Source organism: Balaenoptera acutorostrata, chromosome 2 (assembly GCF_949987535.1).
Source record: "Balaenoptera acutorostrata chromosome 2, mBalAcu1.1, whole genome shotgun sequence".
In the NCBI taxonomy this organism is placed as follows: domain Eukaryota; kingdom Metazoa; phylum Chordata; class Mammalia; order Artiodactyla; family Balaenopteridae; genus Balaenoptera; species Balaenoptera acutorostrata.
Window position 1 is genome coordinate 99,503,450 of NC_080065.1, and position 16,832 is coordinate 99,520,281.

The 16,832-nt window shown below is 41.6% G+C and overlaps 1 protein-coding gene across 6 annotated transcripts in view; it reads right to left on the bottom strand.

The window, feature by feature from the left end:
* Positions 1–16,832, bottom strand: part of SEMA6A (semaphorin 6A) — a 126,065-nt gene that overhangs the window by 50,957 nt on the left and 58,276 nt on the right. For 5 of the 6 annotated variants that reach the window (XM_007192130.2, XM_007192132.2, XM_007192129.2 and 2 more), the window contains exons 2-6: positions 9,063–9,200; positions 6,749–6,866; positions 2,516–2,576; positions 1,470–1,532; positions 643–744 (exon numbers count right to left, since the gene is read on the bottom strand). In XM_007192130.2, coding sequence (XP_007192192.1) covers positions 643–744; positions 1,470–1,532; positions 2,516–2,576; positions 6,749–6,866; positions 9,063–9,162 — 444 coding nt within the window. In that variant the 5' untranslated portion in view covers positions 9,163–9,200. Of the gene's footprint in view, positions 1–642; positions 745–1,469; positions 1,533–2,515; positions 2,577–6,748; positions 6,867–9,062; positions 9,201–11,042; positions 11,056–16,832 lie in introns of those variants that run through there. The other variant, XM_007192128.2, reaches the window with a different exon arrangement.

Here is a 16,832-nt window from a genome sequence, read left to right on the forward strand (position 1 = left end):
GGAAAGCCAGAGAGGTAGAGCCAAGACCTCAGATCATTGCCATCTTTGCTCCTTCAGCAACACCACCATCAGCTGCATCAGAACTAACTAGATTTATTAATGCTGCGAGGGTTAATTTTTTTCCCCTTGCATAAAGGCCAAGATAAGTAAGGCCATAGTCAAGTAAGCCGAGTGCTGAATGGGATTAAATTCCTGTATTCTTGAAAATCTTACCTAGAGGAAAGTCTGCAGTTTCCAATGGCATGCTTTTGAGATCCCTTTAAAAATAGGAATCGTTCACAGTATAAGTGTGTTTTTGTGCTCCGAGAGGAGATGGTAGGGTGGGAGGGAAAAAGAGAAAGGGAGAGAGAGGAAATCCACTATGTGGTACCTATGTTGGCGTTCTGAACAATAGAGAATAGGGTTTTACAAAAATGAACTTCGCTGGGTCGGCTCTTTAAAGCCACGTCCATCAATCCTGAACAAACAGGAAGCTGAGAAGCTTGCTCAGGATCACTCATGTGGAGCAATAGGTTAAGTCGAACAAGGGAGAGGAACCCAGGCGGTGTTGAATTAACCCTCTTAGGTTACTGCAGGCGCAATCACAGTAAATGATGAAATACCTCCGGGCTGTGTGGTTCCAAGAGACAAGATAGCATTTACCTTATAGTTTCTGCAGGAAGGGTTGAAGGCATTAGTTCCGCAGACAAACAAAGTATCATCGTTTTTCTTTAGAAGAACTTTAATAAAGTTGTGACACTCATCCTGAAAAATAATTCAAACTTTTTGGTATCCAGTCCGTTCAGTATAGAGAGACCCCTTCACCGTGTACCATGATCTGCCAACAGCAAGGTTAAAATGCTGGTGGCTGGAGAGTTCCCCTGTGAAAAGTTCGAGCCCCTCCTGATGTTTACCACAAGATGATGATGAGAATAGCAATTGCTTTTTCAACGGTAAAGAAGAACACGGCATAGAGTGGAAGTATGCGTTTATGCCGCAAAAGGAAGGCAGGCCTGGAAGTACCAGCCTCCCATCACATTAATTCTAATGCCAGAGGCTCCAGGGTCCCTTGATATATAAGGTTCCTGGCTGAAGTGTGTTTTTATGTTGTTCTGTGACCAAAGGCACAGACTTCTGTGTGTCTGCGGCAGCCTTTCTGGGCTCTTCTGCAGACTCCCTGAGGGCTCTGGACCTCGAGGTGTGGGCTCCCGGAGAGGGCGCTCACAAGAGTCGGGCAGCCAGCTTGGAGTCCATAATCCCTGGTGCCCCTAAAGAGTTCATGACGCAGCCCTAGCAGCTGTCGTAATGTTTTACCACATTAAAAGCAAACGATTTTTGCAAATTAAAGCCTTCAATAAGTTGATGGAAGAAACAATTACTGGGGGAAAAGGGACTAGTGTGACCCATTCCACATCACGGTCTACGGCTAGAAATAACAGTCAAGGACTTAACCCAAAGTGGCAGCTGCAGGAGAAATGAAAATTGCCTACCTTATGTTTTCCCTTCATTCTGCATGTGTCTACATCAGTCTGTCTAGATTTCCATGTCAACTTCTGCAGCGATCAAGAAAGAAATCAATTAGAACCCAGAGGCTGTTGCATTTGATTTTAGAAGTAAGAGTTCCCTGGGGGAGACTAGAGGCTGAACATATATTTATTGAAAGCTTTCTGCACCCTTTCTCCATGATTAATTCACCATAACAACAAAAGATTAGAGGTGGAAATGTTCATTTAATTTTGAACCCCTATCTATTCATTAAACTACAAAATGATCTTCTTCTCTTTGAGTTAAAGATGAAGGAAAAAGGAAAGAAGAAAAAACAACAGCGTGGACATTTCACATAAAATATCCACATTAACTTGCTAAATTATGCTCATTTTGATAAAATACATGTCCTTGCCCATCTTTTTCACTTGATAAATCAGTTTCCGTGAAGCAGGCCTTTTTCTTAAAATATGGAAGTCATTTCCTTAAACATAAAGGAGACATTCACTTTAGGTGGACAAAGATTTAATTCAGGTTATACTCCTTCGCATAAATTCATGGGCTGAAGGGATCGTCTACTTCTGGGGCGGATTTTATTAACTAAAATACCTCCATGTGGAGTTATAAGGGAAGCTTAAGGTTATATTTTATGTGTGTCTGAAATGGATAATTATCAAATTCCTGAACCACAACAGTCAACTCAATATTGCAAGATATGGAAACATAACAGTGAAACATTTGTAGGACAAAAGTTTACATATGAAAACTGATATTTACCAGGACAAACATCCAATATTTTATTAAAAGAATTTAGCAATTACCTAAAACTCCAAAGTGTGCATGCACACATAATGGATGAATAAAATATGAAGTACATAACCATTTCTGAGTATGTATGAAGCCCTAACTTACCCCCAAATTAGGACTTCACAGAACGTTCCAAATTATTATAAGCCATGTCAGCTCAATCAATGCCTTTAAAATACATATTCTTTTCAAGAACTATCCTAAGGTCCTTCATTTCAGAAAGAAGGTTTTAAAAACTACTTACTTTGCTACAGTAAATTTCTTCTGTGTGTGAGGTGTCTATATCAACAGTATAAATATGGTCCCTATAAACAAAGAAATGTTAATACAACGTCAAGCACAAGAGTCAACATAGTTCATTTTCTCCTGAATGAGTATACGTCTCATTCAAGGCAGATAAACCCACATCCATGTTATTAAAAACAAAACACGCATATGCAAGAAAAAGGGGAGGGTTCAGCCTCCAAGAGATGCCTCTGGCTCACATTCAGCATCTTGTGACAAAATGTGGCATCTTGCCACAAGGGACACCTTTTATGAAAACTTTCCAGTAGTCTCTCTCATCATGGAACTATAACATCGGTATATATGTAGTTTAGTGGGAGATGTCTGAAAGTTGAATGGGCTTCCAAACTGGAACACAGATGGGTTCGCATGCCCTTTCACTTGGTATTCAACATGCTACAATTGTTCATCAAGGGAGCTAACAAAAAGCTCATCTCCATCTCCATCTCTTTTTAGACAGCATATTTTCAGCCTTAGCTTTGATAATTTGATTGAGAAGATGGAAGACGATACAAGTAAAATTGTTTCCAGAAGCCACTCTCTTTTTTCACATGATGATGGTCAATTAAGGTCTAAAATGTACTTGAGCTAAAGTTTACATTTCTTGCTTCTGTTTACCTTCCTGTTTTGCTGAGAATTTGGTTGACTTTATGATTTGCTGCCATTCTCCCCTTGGAAGGGGAGAAACAGAATCAGCAGCTCAGGTGTGGGGCTATATTTAAACATCCCCTTCTGTGTGAGCTGAGTACAAGGGCGTTTTTGTCTGGAATTCAGAAGAAAGGAAAGAAAAGAACTACACTCAACTGGGGAGATGGGGGGCTAGTGAGAGAAAGCAAAACAGCTCGTTTTCCCTTGAAATAACATTGACTTTTTCTAAAATGCAGGAAGTCCTGGGGCTGGAAAATTACCCACAGCTTTAAAGCAAGATCTCAAGGCTCCCATGCAGACTTTCAAGCCCCCTCATTACTTAAAAGAAACGGAGAGGGGAGAAGGAAAGAAAGAAAAAAGAAAGAAAGAAATCTGCTGTCAGGATTCACTTCAATTCTTTTCCCCCCAGTTCTTTGGAAATCTGTTTGCTACTGCTTTTAGGGAAAGTACAACAGAGAAAAACAGAAATAAAAACAGGCTCTCTCCTGTGAAAAGAAAAGGGGGCAAGGCAGTTGGCCTACAAAATTCCCTTGTCTGCTCCTGGACTGTGTGTGTGTGTGTGTGTGTGTGTGTGTGTGAGAGAGAGAGAGAGAGAGAGTGTGTGTGTGTGTGTGTGTGTGTGTGTGTAAGGGTGGTGAGGGGGAGAAAGGGAGCCTGTTTTGTAAATTGCTGAATTGGGAAGTTCTTCAGACTTCAGTAGGGTGCCACAATCGCCCTGCCCTTTAATTCCAAGGCAGTTTTATGGCATTCCTTTATGGCTTGTTTGACTCTGTTGGTGGTGCTGTGGGTCAGGTTCATTATTGGAATAGAATTGCCCATTACTTTGGTATTAGGTTTGAGATGACTCGAGGTTTTTCCTGGCCCTGTCTCTCCTCAGAACTTTAAATACGAGCTGAACATATGAATTGTAAATTAACAACTGATTAATATTGGCAATTCCTCAGAAAGCTCTTAGATTGCCCCCTTTTGGCATGGCCTGTTTATGCTAATTAGCAGTTCAGAGATTAAACAACAAAAAAAGAAGAATTTACAAAATGGATAATAATAAAGCAGAACTGAAAAGCATTCTTGCCATCAAGCTTCACTCAGTCCCTGGGTTCTGGATGGGACTTGGCTTCCGATCGCTGACACACATTGTCTAGAAGAACCGGGGAGCCTTTTAAAAATAAAATTCTGTGAATGAAATCTCCTTTTGGACAATGGCAATCTTTTTCAATCTCCAAGAGATCACATTGCCCAGCAAACAGCACGACGCGTTATGCTAAACCACAGACCAGGGTCAGGGGTTATTCCCCAGCACCCGTGTGTGCATCCCAGGGTTCATACCCTGCTCTCACTGAGTTAAGTTATTTGAACACAAACTGACTTAATCCTAGGACTTCCTCTTCCCCCCTTCAGTGAGTACCACTGAACTGTGTTGCCATGACTTGAGCCTGGGGGAAGGATTTCACTTTAAATCGTGTTACTTGCTGCCTGAGAATGTGGATCTCTCTGGGCACTGTTGGGAAACGTGAAATTAAAGGGAGAGGAGGGACCCTAAATACAGAGACCACAGAAATCATTTAGGAACTTCTCCGGGGGTGTGTATTGAAGGGAGGTGGTTGCCTATAGAGTGAAAACCAACATGTCAATGCTAGGCTGTTACAAATTTGACCTTTAACCAAAGACCAGGCTGTTTTATAGTGTTAAAAAAGTGAATGTGTTTCCCTTTTTTTTTTTTTTCCCTTCTCTTCTTTCTCCTTTTCTTGGGGTAGGGAGTTACGATAAAACGGTCTTGGTTTTAACAAGCTGTAATAATGGTTACTTTGAAGTCTACATAGCACCTTGCTCCTAACTCAGGTGCCCCCGGAGACCTGCAGTTCACACCCATGCTAAATCATCAGGCACAAGCGCAGTCTGTTATAATGTTTCTTTTCCCCTAAAGACTCAGTTGCAAAGTGAACAATTCATAGAAGATTCTTGAGTCAACCTATTTCTCACAGATGCAACAGTTTAATCATTTGTTTTGACCATCCTTTAGCTAATTGGGTACAAATGTAATCTTCCAGACTTGCTACATTTAGGAAACTAAAAATGGTATTTAAAAAGGAGCTGATAACTCTCCCAGAGAGGTGGCTGCTAAGGACTCACTGGATTGCTTTTTAATGAATACCTAAAATGGCCATGTTCTTGGGCAACAGCTATGAGAAGGTTATCACCAGGACAAATAGTACCACTTCTATGGCTCAGTAGGCTGCGGGAGTACAGGGAATAGTGACCCAGACTCTAGAGCAAGGCCATTCCAGTTCAAATCCTGCCTCTGTCATTCTGACCCAGTCATTTCACCTTTCTGTACATGGTTTCCTCCTGTAAGACATGGGTATGATAATAGTTCCATCTCATAGGGTTTTTTCCAGGATTGAATGGATTAACATTTATAAAGGACTTACGACTGTATTTGCAATTTATATAGCACATACAACCAATATGTACTACATAAGTATTTGTGAAGTAAAAATTTTAGAAAGTGCTTTGGCATTGCTCCCTGTGACCAAATGTAGGGTACTCGTAGGATATTTTAATCAAGCCAGTGGATTTTTACTTTATGTTGTATAGCTTGTATTTTCAGAACATTTAAGTGCTTTGAAGGAATCCAGCACTGTTGTTACTTACCTGTTTGTTGCCTGTGCTCACAGCCAAACAGGTACTACAAATATAATCTCCGTTTCTCCTTCCCAGTGTAAAATGATTCATCAGTCTAGACCCAGGTTATACCACAGTGGAACCCCATAAGATAGTGGTCCTTTCTGCTGTTCATTTAGAAGTATTTTGAATGAGCTACACACACACCCCCAGATGGGAAATCATGTATTTTTAGAATCCCAAAGGACTTCATTAAGATAATCTAATCTAGTCTCTCATTTAACAGAGGACACTTACACAGCCAGAGAAGTTGTGGTCCAGGTAAATTAAGAGTAGAGGTGAAAGAAAAGCCTAATCCATGTGATCTGTGTCTGGGTAGTATTCTTACCATGCCATCCAGCCTTAAGACATGGTCTGTTTAAATGATATTTCCCCAGTGGATAAGTATTTTCTTAACTAGATCCAAATCAAAAACTTCTAAAATGGATGGCTACTGCTAAAGTAATGATATATACTCTATATTATCTGTAAAAACACAAGATTAATATACACACACCTACACACACATTGAACTTAAATTGATACATGCTTACACATTCAACTTAATTTAGTAAGTATCAAGGAGAGAAGCGCTTTACTCTGTGCCTGAGCAAATATTTGTATATATATATACGATGTTCAGGGTAAGCAGTGGATTATTTGAGTCTAAGCTCCAAAATATGCAATTATTTCTACCGAAATCCACATAATAAAGTTAAACAGACACAGAAAATCTTGAAAGAATGATTGCTTGACAAACTAAAGTAGACTTTAAATGAAAGAACACTCTGTTGGGGACCTTTAAAATGATGCATAGCGGGGACACTGAGGTATTAGGACCCTTGGATGCTTTGAAGGCAAACGTGAGGAAAAGGCGGCTCACCTAGCAGCAATGTAGAGGGTTCTGTTCATGATCATGATCATCTGGATGTCCAGCCTGTGCCTCTGTGTGGTGTTCCGTCCTGGCTTGTGGCCCACAAACACCGGATACTGTTTTGTATCTGTGAAAAGAGGAGATGGGGCAAGAGAGGGAAAAGGAAATTAAGCCAAGAGTTGACAGGGCAGGGAGAGGAGGGGGGCCAGCCACAAAACAAAACCATATTTAAGTCCAACCGTGCCACCATTTTCCAGTCTGTTATTTTAGGAAATGCTGTGAGAGAAGAGTCCTCTTTAAGGATAATCAAGTTACAGTTTCATTTCCTGATGCTAATAAGCCCGGGCTTAGATTTCTAAGTGTCACTCTTTCTGACTTGTCCTTCTTTCTGGGGGTTAAACTTGCCAGTGAACCCTTTACATGAAGGTGCTCTTTTCTTCCACAGTTTTCTTTTCATCTTTAGAGTGCTAAGCCCGAGGGGCAGTCTGCCAAAGATCTTGTCTCCGGACAAAACTATTTCAAAGCAGCCTTCCCATCAATCACCACAAAGGCAATGTGGTCTGGAGGCAAGAGCCCTCATCCAGGAGCCAGAAGAAAAATACAGTCTCCACAGGCGTCCAGTTGGAATAATCTACTATTGAAGGCAGCCCCGCTAGGTTGGTTGGCATTCTAGGAACTGTGGGAAGTTCTCTCTTGAGTTAAGCAATTGGCTAATCTCACAGAAATGGGGGCTTTGACAGGACAGGGTCAAACTGAGTGTAGCCAGTCGGGTGATCTGGAATTTTCCCTGACCTGGAGAGTCAGTGAGCATATTTCTCCTTTTCTGCAATTCTCTTTAGCTGAGAGCGGGCAATTTGTAATAATATCTGACCTTTGGAAATACCTACATCTCAAAAATCTCTCTGCCTTTAAACCTACAATCTCCAGAGCACTGGCAATCCTCCAGAGAAACTAAGGAGAAAAGAAAGATGAGTCACATTTAAAAGGCAGTTGTTTTGGGGGTGAGAGGGGTGTAAATAATGACTTGTAATCCATTCACAGATTTATGCTCAGACCCCTACACCTTAAACCCCTGTAGCATCTGAGCATGACTCACTCTTACTAGAGAGCCTCAGTATATTTTACTCACAATCAAGCTTAATATGGGATTATCTTGTGCTTTTTCCTCTGCTGCTCTGAAATTTCATTTACCCACTGATCAAGGAGGTTGCTAAAACAATTCATGTCTCTCTCCTATCAAAGATATGAGTGTCCAGTGAAGCATGATTTTCAGCAGTACATTTGGGCCCGGGGTCTCTTCTGTACAGGGGCACCAAAGATAGAATACCTACCTCAAATGGACATAAATAAATGCTTATTAAGGTTTGGTACTTTAAGTTAGGTGGACTCTGCCACTTCAAGAATGATGGTCTCAAACTACACAGTTTGGTTCTTAGTCATACCCTGACTTTTGTTCTCAGTTAGAGCTGTCAAGGCTTGACACCTCCCCTTCATATACAATTATTTCCTTTTACAACCTAGACCGTCCAGCAGAAAGCTGGGTAGGTCTCTTTAGTATCCTAGTATTACTGTCAAATACTTTTTAAAGGTTCCTTCAGTGTTTGGGGATTATTACTGTGAAGATAGATATTTGGGTAAAATGCTTTCACTTTTACTGTGATAAAATATTTTATCTTTTGGAGAGAAGGGAAAAAAAAGTAATTGTCTATTTCATCCCCCACACAGGTAGAACTTTCCTCTTTTCGAGGCGGCAACTGACTTTTTCATCATGTTGCTTTCTACCCTTGACAATGAAGCAGAGATCAAAAGAAAGTTACAAACAGTAAAAGTAGGTCCACTATGAATTCAGAATCTCTCTATCCAAATCTAGCAATGATAAAACTTCTAAGTCTAAACAGAAGTTAATTTTTGTCCCTAAAGTACTCCAAAACAGTCTTCTTCTTTTCTGTTATCTTGTAACAATGCCTCTGTACTAATTACTTATGAAAATGTGGGGTACTGGCAACACCCAGATGACAGTGGTGTTCTCCCACAGCTGGTTTCCAGGCATGATCACAGCTTCCTTGTAGTAACTGAGACTTCCTCGGAGGTATTGAGGGCTGTTTCAAATCCTCACAACCACGTTTATTGGAGTTACAGAACAGTCATCCTACCAATTTTGGCTAGACTTGGATTATCTGCCTCTGCCATCCACACAAGTTAAAGTGACTAACAAGTCTCCTGTTTTATGAAATGTTTAATTTGTATGTTTTGCCTGTTGACGCAGGCTCAAGTGCCCACAGAGGGAGAAAGTGAGAGTGAGAGTGAGATTGTGGATACTTACAGTTGCCATGCGAAATACTGATTGGCTCAGAATCTTCTGGGAAAGCAGCCCCAGCGAAGTGTAGCAGTGTGAAATATAGCAGCAAGGCTTCTGACCTCATAGTAGTTCAGCGGGGAGACTTTATTTCTCTACTTCACCCTGCCAAAGAGCAAAGAAGGGATTTTTTTTTTCTTTTTTTTTTTTACAAGTCAGCTTTATTCCACTCCATAAAATGAAATGGCCTCGAAGATAAATTTTAGAGAAAGGGGCTCCTGTTTCCTGTGTCTTCCACTGTGAATTCACCGATGACAGTGTTTTGCATAAGGAACCTGTGTCCATTACCCACTGCAGCCTCCTTCCCCATGCATCTGGGCCCTTTTGCAAAGCTTCTACCAAACAAGTAACTCAGAGCCTTAATTGCTTTGTCCTGAGTCGGTGTTAGGCCATTATGGGTGGCTATTTCACAGTCACGAAACGGCATTCCAAAAAATGTGGATGATTTAGAAAGCTTTTTTTTTTTTTTAAGGTAAATACATCTTTTTTCTTCTCAGCAGGTTTATAGCAGCATGCCATCCCCAGACATGAGTTGTTTGGCCAGCTAGGATCTTTCAAAATTTTGAAGTAGTTGCCCAATATTGAAAAATCAAGTATCTGACATAATGACCTAAGTGTCAGTTCCCTTCAAGCACCATGCTCCCATTCACCAACCCCTGTCCCCACTATACTGGCCCAGTTCACCGATTTCCATTACCTGCTTGACCCCTTAGTTGAGATTTTCACTCCTCATTTATGTAATTCTATAGTAACTCTGTAGTGACCTTAGACATAAATAAAATCACATAATCTACGTTTAAAAAGAAATAAATGGATCCTTTCAGACTCTGTGGAGAATGTTATAGGGAGCCTCTGAAACCACCTCCTGAAATAGTATTGTTGATTTTTAAACAATCATATCTCTGTATATTTTAGTGTCAGATACTACCTTGCAATGAAACTGTAGTGAATAAAAATGCCAATATACTGTTTTACCCATCTGCATTTTCTTAAAGATGCTCTTCATGTGTAGAAAAACTTCTCCTAAATCTTAGAAGTAAAAACATTCCCATATGGGGCTGCTGGATACAGTAGAAGGAAACTCACAAGACAGTACATATTGCATAATTCTCAGGCATATTTCAAATAAGTGTTGATCTATCAGGGAAATTAATATAAAATAGGACTATCTTTTTATCTTAGTAAAGCCTTTGAAGTAGACTGCTAAAGGTCTTGTTTTGAACAAAGCTATTTCACAGTAGTCCATCAATCATTTAAGATTGGTGTGTAATAAAGTCAAGCTTAGTAACTTAGATGTCTTTGAAAGTTAATCTGGCAAACAAACTGCTAACTTATGCTTTTTAGAACACACTTAATATTAGATACCTGTGTCTCTCTTCTTCATTGCCAAAAAAAGCATTAACAAGTCCTGAGTGTTGCATCGCAACTGATAATTTCACAGACACAGCTGGATCTTAATCATTTCTTCAATCGAAAAGTGCACATTAATTAATTTGCTTTATCTTGAAAATCAAAGAGGGAGAGAGGTTGAGAGAAAAGCCTAAGCAATTCCATATCTCCATCTCTGATGTGTAGATTAAAATTAAACTTTAAATAATTACTTGTTCACAAGGGCGGTCCATAACCAAGAGACACGAACATGTATTTACAGACAAGTGAAAAGCACCAGTCTATTCATTCATTCATTTGCTAGTCCTTCCTATTCTGGAGAATCTAAACCCAAAGGGAAGAAGCTCTGTGGTGTCCTGATTTTGCTTGTCGTGGCTTCTGTTCAGTATAACATTAAAGACGAGAAATCAATAACAAGAGCAAGTAAAACATTAAAAAAAAAAAAAAAGAGTAAAACATAAACCAGACACCAGTCAGAAAGTATACGGGGAAGAGGAAGTGGCAACATTTACCAAGGGCTGAAGAGCAGTATTATAGTATTATACAGAAGCCTGTTACCTCAGAGTGTTTGCAGCATGCCGTGGAAGAATAATGGAGACTCAAAAGGCTGATTCTCATTCCTTTAGAAATCTTTGGGAATATAGGTATACTTTTAAAGATTAATTTTTCTTGACATGACAAAGGAGTCTGTATCCTCCCACAATTGCGTTCATCTTTGTACAGATGTCCTAAAGCTAACGAGACAAAGTCCTGCTATTTTAGTCTGTCTCCCAATTTTAATTTTTTCCATCTTAAGATTGCATGGATTGATGCAACATTCTCAACCCAGAAGCTGGCAGGAAGAGCAATGCATGCATAAGAAATCTGTTATGCAATCCAATGGCTTTTTTTCAATCCTCATCCTAGCCAGAATCATGGCTAAGATGGGTTATTTAAATATCTCCAGGTTTACAGAAGGGCTCTGTGCCAGGAAAAATATCTGTTTTATGTGTCTTCCTGTCGTCGTATCATCAGGTTGTTAACATGTACATCATGTGGGTGAAAGTGTTCTGGCAGCCCCAGTTAATCTTGGCCAGTCCATATGAACGCTTTATAATTTTCTTCAGCTGAGGTTTTGATGTATTATTCCCTTCCTACACAACTTTGGGCTCTAACCCTTGTAAATATGTAGACAATATATTTTCCTGTTGAAATGATTACTTTGTGGCGAGATCCCAATCAATCACATTGTCATTTTCCATCCTGCTGAACACGGGCTGAGTCTCCCTGCTAAGACCCTAGCACACAGACTTGCGCTAGCCCAGAAGAACAAAAACAAACAAGAACTTTCCACTGCGTTCAAAATCTTGAGCTAGCTGGGCTGCTGCTATGTGGTTGTTTAAGTGATCTTGAAACTTTGTAAAGTGGTACCCACATATAGCATCTGCAGACACTTGTCTATTTCCCTCTTTGTGACTGTGCTTGTATAGGCTAAAAATGACTTAGACTTAATCAGCTACCCAGAAAATTAGATCATGGGAAGACTGTCAATATGACGATTCTAAACAGAAACGTTTACTTCAAAAATAAGCTCATTATGCCTGAATTTTCCATCTAAATTGTTTCAGCCTTCCATAATTCTTAGCCTGGAGAGAAATGACCTCTGTAAAATACACCATCACTAAAAAGTGATATTCCTATTCTTCTCCACCCCAGAAAATTCACTGCAAAACCTTAAGGACAGGCAGGTGAGGTTAATGGGTAAAAAAGGCTTCCTAAGACAATGGTGGGAATGTTTCCACTGGGGGAGGGCCAGCCCCTCTACTTTGGGCAGCTGCTGCTCAGCTCTGAAGTGCAGTCCCTCTGCAGTGTTGGCCCGCAAAGCCAGATCTCTGATTTTTATTTTTATTTCTTAAGAAGCCAGAAATCTGGAGTTGTATGTTAAACCTCCTATTTTATTTTTTTCTCTAAATGTTGGCAACTAACTTAGTTTTCTCTTCTCTGTGAGTCACCTTTGGCTAAGTCCCACCAGTTTGTGAGCCCAAGTACAATTTTCTGGGGCAGGATTTGGGGAGTAGTGGGCAGGGGATTAGAACTAGTGTTGGGGAAGTGTGAGGCATACCCTGGCCAGGTGGCTTTGTCATGGCTTCTCGGTAGTAGTGGCTCCTGTGAAATTAACCTGATTAATCAGAAGTAAGATGTGGCCATTTGTGACCTGATTCTCTGACTTCATAATCATTTCTGGTTCTCTTGACATCCCCTTTGCTTTATGCTTTGCTGACACAGTGACTTCTTTTTTTTTTTTTTTTTCATTTCTTTTTGGCTGCTTTGGGTCTTGGTTGCTGCATGCAGGCTTTCTCTAGTTGCAGTGAGCAGGGGCTACTCTTTGTTGTGGTGCACGGGCTTCTCATTGCCATGGCTTCTCTTCTTGCGGAGCACAGGCTCTAGGTGCGCAGGCTCAGTAGTTGTGGCGCATGGGCTTAGTTTCTCCACGGCATGTGGGATCTTCCCGGACCAGGGCTCGAACCTGTGTCCCCTGCATTGGCAGGTGGATTCTTAACCACTGAGCCACCAGGGAAGTCCCAGACACAATGACTTCTATACTACAACAAGGGTATGAGGGGTAGATAGAAGTCCCAGTTATTGTCTGTACACACAAGTGAATGAACATTGCTTGTTTTAAAGACCCAATTGGGCTGCTCCACATACTCTGTGTGTCCAGCTGCAGCAGACAATGCATCAGTGTACTTGCACTTGGACTTGGCTGTACGGATATAGCTTGTATCTGATTTGGTACAACCATTCTTCCAGAATGTTGGTATCCAATGAACATTTTAATAGTAAGTGGTAATGATGAGAAAAATAATTTATCTGGAAACTTGCAAATGCAAAGTGCTCTTGATGATGACTCTAAGTATGGCCTAGAAATAGAGAGGAAATCATGGTAGTGGCACTTCTTTTCTTCTGTGAGGAAAATTATTTGCTACCATGCTTCTTTTAAAAAGCACATTTTCTACTGACATAATAGGAAGTTTAAAAGATAATCATTAATTCATGCCGTCATTAATAGCTGGAAGGTGTGACCCTGGGTCAGTCTCGTAGCTGCACTGGCTCCTAGCTTCCTCACCAGTAAAATGAAAGGATATAAAATATAATGGCCTATCAAACTCCTCTGAGCTCTGAGATTGTACAATTCTAGGCGATTCTGCCCTAGTGAAGAAAGGATTGGGTACCTGATGGTGATTCAGGAGGATAGTACATGGAGTGACCCTGAGCTAGGACACTGCAAGGCCACGGACACCTTCTGGAGGTGTGGGGCTGGGACGGGAGGAGTAGGAGTCGAGGCAGAGTTGGGTACTGGAGCTCGAGACGGGGAGATGCAGTTGGGCTCTGGTGGCGGTTCTGTCCGCCACCCTCTGAGATGATGGCAGGGTGGGGGCAGGACAAGCTCTGTGCACTTGGGCAGTGCTCTTTCCAAAGAGAACAGGGCTGGGTTTTTTCTATACCCTTTCCTGGTTGCCCCTAAATTGCATGTGGTTTGGAAACTCAAGGGGCCATCAGTGTGTCACTGTGTGGTACTGTATGTGGCAAACAGGAGGGATGGAACAGGTTCTCTTCAGCTTTGCTCTCGGGGGCAGAGCACACAAGTTGTAGAAAGTTAGTCAGGCTGGAGCAAAGAGCTGTGACTCTGTCTAGTTTCAACATCAGGACAAAGTTCAAGTCCATTAAGTAGTTCTACCCTGGCCAAAGAGACCACTGTTATTACCGCTGAATCATATTCGGAGTCTAGTCGGGTTTTACGCTAAGATAACGTTTTCATTTTTATTGCTCCAGCCTTCTGACCCCATCCATCATCATCTTTATTTTCACAATGTGACTATCTTTAAAAATCTGACTTGAAACTGGCGTAAAAGCTTTTCCGAGAAATCAAACGATTGCTAATCATACAGGGAAGCAGCGGGAGTAGAGGGTAAAAACACAGGATTTGAATGCCTCTGCTCCACTGATTAGCTGGGACCTCTGGCAAGATGCTGAAGAGCTCTGAGCCTCAGTTTCCTCATCTTCAGAGTGGGGAAAAATAGTGTCTCAAGATTAGCTGTGAGATAATGCACGTAAACATGGTAGTCCTCCATAAGTGTCTGCTTATTCTTAATAGTTTCTCTTGGAATTCCTTAAATTCTCAGATTAGCCACTGGGGTTCTATGTCTTCAGCAGGAGAAGCAGCTCTCTCCTCCTTCTCCTTCCCGGCCCCTAAGCTTCCTAGCTCTGGAGGTGGGTGTCTGGGAGAGGCAGGAGCGTCTGTCTCAGGATGGCACAGCTCGTGTTGTGTGATTTAAAAAATGTGAATCACAGCACTCGCACAAGTGCAAAGGAAAATATCAGTGTGGACATCGGTGAAAGGGTGGGGTGGAAGTGAAAGTTTACTGAGCACCTTCTGTGTATGACGTACACATGCGTGTTAATTTTATTTAAATATTACAGCAATCCAGAGAGACGGGCCTTATCCTCTCCATTGTGCACACAAGGAAACTGAGGCTCACAGAGGTTAAGTAACATGTCCAGTCAATATTTATAGCACATCAGTAAAAACAGAAAGCCAGGGCTATGTGATGCCACGGTTGATGTCCTTCCCAGAATGTCAAGGAAAGGGGAACAGAAGGAAGGTTGGAAAGAGAGAGAGGCCGGCATAAATGGAAACTGCACTTAAGATCATAGTTGACTATAGGTTGTTGCATCTATGCTTGCGTGGACAGAGTGGCTGAAAGTCCCTGATGGCTTCAGTAATAATAAATCTATAAAAGGAGTACCTAGTCGCTTGCAAACGTGTAGGCATGCAAAGGCTCATTCCACTTTATGGCCCCGCGATTGCAGGCTTAAGGTGATAGAAAGACGCAAATGCTTCTCGACCACAGTTTTAGGAGGAATTGATTATCTCGTGACATCACTGGACTAAGTGGGACCACGTGCCTGCTTGCAGCCCCCTCAAGAGCGATGTTTTAAAATAAATACACCAAAGAGAACAACGTCTGTTATGAAGGGTAAAATCAAAGTTGCCTGTTTCAGGAGCTGAGAGGATAAACAGGTTTGGATACCTCTCAAGTCCGAGTAGGGAACCTCTGCCCAGAGAGAGGTGGGAGAGCAGATGCTGGTGCAGAAAACCCAGCTTGCTGAACGCTGAAGACTGCTGGTTATTCCTGCACCGGAGGGACGGTTCAGGAATGAAGGAGTGTTTGAACAGCAGGTTTCCTTCGCTGGCCTGGACTGCCCTGTTTCAGGGGCTGCAGCATTACGAGGACGCTGCTGTCCACAGCAAGCATGGCCAGGCCACAGAAGGGCTCCTCCCGGATGGAGTTAGGAACAACCTGGGCCCGTTGGTCCCGGTTGAAATGTCCACTGTACCCAGTCTTCAGGGGTCACGCTGGCCACCTGTTTGGTGACACTGCATTAAAGTATAAGTTTTATGCAAATGAGAAAAACAGCTCTAGCCTTTTAATAAAGCATTTGATCTTCTTCTCCTCCTCAGCCATTAACAGAGACATAAAAGCTCCCATTTCAGAGGAAAGGGAAATGCCACAGACCTTAACTTCAACACGTTTTGGAGAAGGATGATGGCATTCAATGGAGTATAATAATAAATATCAACTGTGTATAATAGATGTTCCATTTTGATCTGAAACCGCTGTCACAAAGGAGAGGGAAAAACAGCTGTGAATTCAGAAGTCTTTTTAGAAAAAAATTTTCTTTTTTAGGAAAATAAAGGTTGGTTGTAAACCTGTGATCTTTTGAGGAGAGAAGGCGAGCCTTGTCTTTCAGGTGATTCTTTGTTATGATCGTTTTCTTTCTTCCTACCAATGCTCTCCCTATCCCATAAATGCTTGAGACAATGCATTTCAGGCACTTTGCTTGGATGTTTCAGATACAGTCTCGTGACTCATTAGGGCTCTGCAGTTATAGGTGTGATCTCAGCAATCCGTGCAGAATATCCTATGGCAAACCACCTTGATCTCAAAAAGCTGCCACAGTCCCAAGCATGTTTACCCATGTCACACCCCAGCTTTTTGCCATCTCCATCTTTCTCAACTTTTATAATAGTGCTGACCTGAAACATCTGCTCCAGAGACAGAAACAAATACCCGCTTTGTTTTGCTGTTAAGGAAACTGAGGCCCTGAGAAGTGAGATCATTTGCCAAATGTGGTGCAGCTCAAAAGTGGCCAAGCTGAGCAGCCACTGAGGACTCCTGGCTCCAGCACCGAGCTCTATCCCTGCATTACGCAGCTTTCAGAAAGGAAGCCAAGCCTCATTCATTTCTCCTTGGCTCGCTGCCTGGTGTTCATTACTTCCATCACTTGCTTTCCCTCTTACTGATT